The sequence below is a fragment of the Dipteris shenzhenensis genome, chromosome 5 (genome assembly GCF_047967505.1).
Source record: "Dipteris shenzhenensis isolate YYH24624 ecotype China chromosome 5, Dip_SZ_1.0, whole genome shotgun sequence".
Lineage (NCBI taxonomy): Eukaryota > Viridiplantae > Streptophyta > Polypodiopsida > Gleicheniales > Dipteridaceae > Dipteris > Dipteris shenzhenensis.
The window spans coordinates 20,311,279-20,316,911 of NC_141600.1; the positions used below are offsets into that span (position 1 = coordinate 20,311,279).

The window sequence follows — 5,633 nt, forward strand, 5'->3', positions numbered from 1 at the left end:
AGGCTTACTCCCTGCAAGTTGATGTTGCTGTGTGTCTCTTGCTTTGTGGCTGATAATGTGGTAGGGTTGGTTTGGTGGACCTAACTCTGCTGCTCGACCTGCAGTGTTGGCTATGGCTGCCTGTGTGGCAGTCCCACTTTCCTTCAACCTTGTTGCTATTGTCCTTTTTTGGAATGGGGCCTGGGCCTGCCTAGTGCTTGTTGGCTGTCCATGCCTTTTTATTAAAGAAAGTGCCATACAAGTGTATGCTTTCTTTTTGCTGATGCAGATCACATTGAAGAGGCTGCCACAAGTTTAAACTCTTTGAATTTGAGCGAGGCAGCACACATGGGTGGCAGTATGTATAAGCTCATAGAATTTTGTATTTTCATTGAATGTTGTGGTACTGACATGAAGCAGCATTTATATGACTTTTGGTTGGCGCTGTGCACTTTTGGTTGGTTTACATGTGACTCCAGTTGTCAGACAAGAAAATTCTAATGATGAGAACGAGCTGAGTGACAAACATGATGAATCTAGGGAAATGAGCCCTTGGGAGAGGAATTGGATAAGAAGCAGCACTTGAATGTGGTTTTTATTGGGCATGTTGGTAAGTTTTGGTCTTGGTCTTGTAATCATCCCCATCATTTAGTTAGGAGCTCAACTCTTCAATTTCTTAGTTTTCATAATGTGCTATAAGGGTTGCTATTAAGTAATTTTTGTTTTCATGCACATGATTTTCAGATGCTGGTAAGTCTACTATAGGGGGTCAAATATTGTACCTGACAAACATGGTAGATGAGCGGACGATACAGAAGTACGAGAGGGAGGCTAAAGATAAGAATCGAGAAAGTTGGTGAGTATGGTAGTGATAATTATGGAACGTATGTTTAAGAAAACGTATTTGGAACTTAACCGTGCAGATTTTCAAAGTTACTGTGTGGTTCATGGTAACTGGGAACTATAACTGAATGATAGGTAAAATGTAATGGGGAACTATTTCTGAATGATAGGTAAAATGCTATGTATGCATGGGCAGTAGTCTGAAATAGAATCCACAGGATCATTGGCATAGTCACATGGGTTGTTCTATAGGAATTAGGAACCTGGATATGTTTCCATAATGCTGTGCATATGTTGTATCATGTTTTGCTTGGAGCATTCCAGGACTGTAGGGCAGCAGATTGATTAGGATTTATTGAGTTTATACTCATGATTCATGTGCGATGTGACTTTCTTGCCTGATTCATGTTTGATGTGATCTTCTTTCGGTCTGGTTCATGTTTTTGTTTGCATGTTTGGGATTCTGCTCCCATTTCCGAGCAACCAATTCTCTTTGGAAAGCTCTGGTTTGTCTCCTTTTGTGTTTTGCCAATGGAACTTGAGGGTCATGAGTTAACCAGTGTCTCCTCGATTCAAAACTAGGATGGTTGGGCTAACTATTGTATATAATCTGTCTGAGTGGGACTTAGCCACTAAAACACCTTTTAGCGTGTCAATCTCTTTGTAGAAAAGTGTTTGTGTACTGTGGGCTTGAGACTGAATACAAGACCAGGGATCATGCCAGCTTGGACCTTTGTGTATCACCAGCAATTTTTGTTGCAGAGGTTTCACCTACATATGGCATAGGCCCTGGATTACTGTAGGTTCTTCAATCATTTTGTAGTTATAAGTGTCGAGCATGAGGGTCTACAGCCAACCCTTAAGCAGTGGAATAAAGAAAGTCTTGAGATCTCGCAACAAAAACTTTGAATGCCAATTCACTCCATGTGCTTACAGAGAGAACACTTAAGATAACTTCAGATATCAAGAGAATACACACAGATATTCAGCCAAACAAATCTCATAAATAGAGGTGATGTCCAAGTATTAAAGTATTGCTTAAACTGTGACAACACTAGCAGTACACATATGCTGAGGTAAGCCACCAAGAACAGGCTCGGTTTGCTGATCACTCTGCTGTAGACTCGTCCTAGATTGCTGCGTGTCCCCTATCAGACTTCAGTGGCTGCTCTAGGTTGAGCACTCCTGAAAAATTTGCTCACAAGCTCCCTGCAGATGAAGCTCCATCCATTGCATCGGTTTGTACTCTCCTACAGTGTGTAGGTTTGCACCAAGGTGTGCTTTAGATGTCTGGGACTTCTTGTTGGATAATTGGAACTGAAATTCTAACTCACAGACCAATCATTCCCTCTCGCAAACTATATCAGCACCACGAGTAACTACCGAGTATAGATTTGACCAAGTAGAATGCAAAAAGCACACTATAATATTTAACCCAAAATAGAGCGCATCCCTACAGGGCTTGTTGCTCAATTACTAAAGCTTTCTGACAGACCATATTCTGAATGCTAGACTACCTAGCAACCATCTACTAACAAAGTTGCACAAGCCGACTCACTAAAAATATGACTAGCATGCTTGTGGCTGCTCACATTGACTCTCATTAAAGATTCATTAAAGAACACTGCATATAACAAACACACACACACACACACAGAGACGCACACACACAACACACACACACAGAGCAGGAAAGCACTGCCTCACCGCCATCACACACAAAAATGCAAAACCTCCGAGATTTAATTGGTCTTCCACGTCCCTGCATACAAAGGTGTTGGCATGTGGCGGCTGCATGCCCAGCTCTTATCTCCTAAGGTTCCCATACGAGGGTTACTCCCTAACAAAACATTTTGCTGCTGAGCTACTCACATAGAGCAAAGCATCACCAACAGTGGAAAAGATACCGCCACACAGGGCCAGATAACCAAAAAGAAATCTTTCAAGCTATCCACACTGGACAAAGGTTAAAAATCTGTAATCTAACCAGCTTCACAAGGCCAGGGAGGAAGACTCAACCACCTACACAGGGAAGTCTGACTGAGAAAACTGGATATCATTTGAAAATTTTATAAAGCGTAATCTTCATCATTCAGATACTCGTCTGCATCCACTAAACCTTCAAGTTCTTTCCCTGTCGGTGCTTCTTCTATGAAAAATGCCTTCATTTCTTTGAACTGTGCATCGTAGGCCGTCTTGTAGCAAAACTTCGCCAATTGACCTTCTTTTCTACAGTACTTTCACACACAAGTTTATTCTTACTATTCTGGTTCGTTGCCTTCTCTTCATTATTTACTGCAGATGCTAGTTCTCCTTCCGGAATTATTGCTATAGCCCGACCTTCCTCATTTAAATGTATTGAAATGATGTCGTTAAACTCCAAGAGCTCTGAACTCACCCAATATTGTAACCAAGGCTTTATTTGCTAGGTATATGGCATACATTATGGATACAAATGAAGAAGAACGGGCTAAGGTATGTACAGTTTAAGTGCAGGTCAAATTTTTTTCAGTACAGTTTGGGTTCCGGTTATATGTTGATGGGTTCTTTGACTTGTGCCAATCAGGGCAAGACTGTTGAAGTAGGCAGGGCACATTTTGAAACAGGAAAAAGGCGATTCACAATTCTGGATGCTCCTGTAAGACCAATTACTTCTGTAACCTGAATTCATTCACACGCTGGATCATAGGATATTTGTGAAATCTTCTCTGTGTAACAACAGGGTTCAGTATGACAGTGCACCTGGTTCAGATTGTTTCCTTTTGATTCAAAGGTTGAATGTTCCCCTCTGCAGGTATTATTGATTTACCTTGATGCAGACTTTTATTGTGTTATTTTATTCTTATGGGGTGGTTGCTGTATGTTTAAGCTCCATTTATGCCATTTTTTCAGGTAAAAAGTTTGCTTTTCCATGTTTATGGTAATTTTTTGGTTTATGCTCTCAGGGTCACAAAAACTACGTACCAAATATGATAAGTGGAGCATCTCAGGCAGACGTTGGGGTTCTGGTAAATTCTGGGTGCCTTGATTTGGGCAGGATAGCGGTTTCCTTCAGTCTTACTTGATAATGGAATATCATAGAATCTCTTTCATTTGGATGCATCCTATATATTGAAAATTGTTGCATGCTTCTTCAGGTATATGAAAACCTTGTGAATAACTGTCATGACCTTGAAACTGCATCATGTGTTGTGTTTGGGCATGTTACTGCATTCATCTCTCTCTCTCTCCTCTCTCTCTCTCTATATATATGTATACATGTGTGTGTGTGATATATATATATAGCTAGAGAGAGAGAGAGAGAGAGAGAGGCGTGGTAAAGCAATGGGCGAGTCCAAAATTATTCTTGAACATTCGTTCTTGATGTGCTCTCTCTCTCTCTCTCTCTCTAGATAGATAGATACACAGAGAGAGAGAGAGAGAGAGAGAGAGGCGTGGTAAAGCAATGGGCAAGTCCAAATTTTTTCTTGAACAGTTGTTCTTGATGTGCACTCTCCCCTATGCTGCAAGGTCAAGAATTTATGTATGATTTACTCCCATTGGCAGGTGATTTCTGCAAGAAAAGGTGAATTTGAGACTGGGTTTGAGAGAGGAGGCCAGACTAGAGAACATGCTCAACTGGCAAAAACTTTAGGAGTGGCCAAACTACTAGTGGTGGTTAATATGATGGATGACCCTTCGGTTGAATGGTCAAAGGAAAGGTAAGGGGATCACCTTTTCGTTATCCTGTCATTAGTGTGACTGAAAACCAAAAACATATTAATGCCTGCCTTATCATTTTTTGGTGTGACCAAAAACCACAAGTAGTTTAAGCATGCCATATCATTTAAGACTCTAACTAAAAGTTGGTTTCTTGTTATGCAGGTTTGATGAAATCGAAAGCTTGAGATCGTGCGGCTACAACGTTAAGAAAGGTACTCACCATGGATGTGAAAAACAAAATTTACTTTGTAAATCATTTCTAAGTGCTGCATGCAATGGTCATTGAAAGTTTTCTGTTTTATAGCATAAGAATGGTCCCTCCCTTAATGTCGAACTATGCAAGAGGCCTGTAGTTAGAAGCAGTGAACACTTGTCAAAAATCTACACTAATTCCTATTACATGCCACAAAGGGCAATCTCTAGGGTCTTCGATTTTCCTTGGTCACACGAACATTTTCTGGTCGCTTGCTAAGCTCCTTAGTGCTTGGGAAATCAACCCTTCTTAGTACCTGCAACAATTAATTAAAGCGCACCACCATGGTACCCATTAATTATTAGTGCTTTGCATGCAAATAACAAACTGTGGACTAATCCTAGTCATGGTGGGAGTCTCCACTTAACACATGTGCACACATAATAAATAAATATATATTCTCTGGTTGACCGGAGTCAACGCTCTTGATCATAATTAAGGGGGCTTTGACCAATGGTCGAGGCGCCTTAATTATGGCCAAGTCTCTCCAATTGAAGTTGGCACAACTTGGTTAACTGTACTTAACCCTCTTGGCGCATGCCAAGTCTCGTTGACCGAAGTCAACACTCTCTGACCGTAGTCAACTCTGTGGTTCTATGGTTAACCGCAGTTAACGCTCTTGGTAATAAACCGCAGTTAACGCTTACTTGACTAGAGTGAAGTGTCTTTGACCGTAGTCAATTCTTTGACCATTAAAAGAACTCTTTTGACCATAATTAACCTAGATGGAAAACTCCTTAATTATAAACAAATAAATGGTCAATTGTACTTTGACTTAGGATATTTACATTGTGGTGACATCCCCTCGGCTTCTATTCAATTGACCTAAACTGAAAAGCTTCCTTGTAAACATCCA

At 40.7% G+C, this 5,633-nt stretch overlaps 1 protein-coding gene across 1 annotated transcript; it reads left to right on the forward strand.

The window, feature by feature from the left end:
* The first annotated feature begins 490 nt into the window (after window positions 1-490).
* On the forward strand, window positions 491-5,428 carry LOC147901732 (uncharacterized). The gene is made up of 8 exons (XM_087374362.1): window positions 491-589; window positions 724-835; window positions 3,252-3,297; window positions 3,389-3,460; window positions 3,768-3,830; window positions 4,369-4,523; window positions 4,687-4,736; window positions 5,388-5,428. Exons 2-8 carry the CDS (start codon window positions 771-773, stop codon window positions 5,426-5,428), a joined length of 492 nt encoding a protein of 163 aa, XP_087230488.1. The 5' UTR covers window positions 491-589; window positions 724-770.
* Window positions 5,429-5,633: the final 205 nt, after the last annotated feature.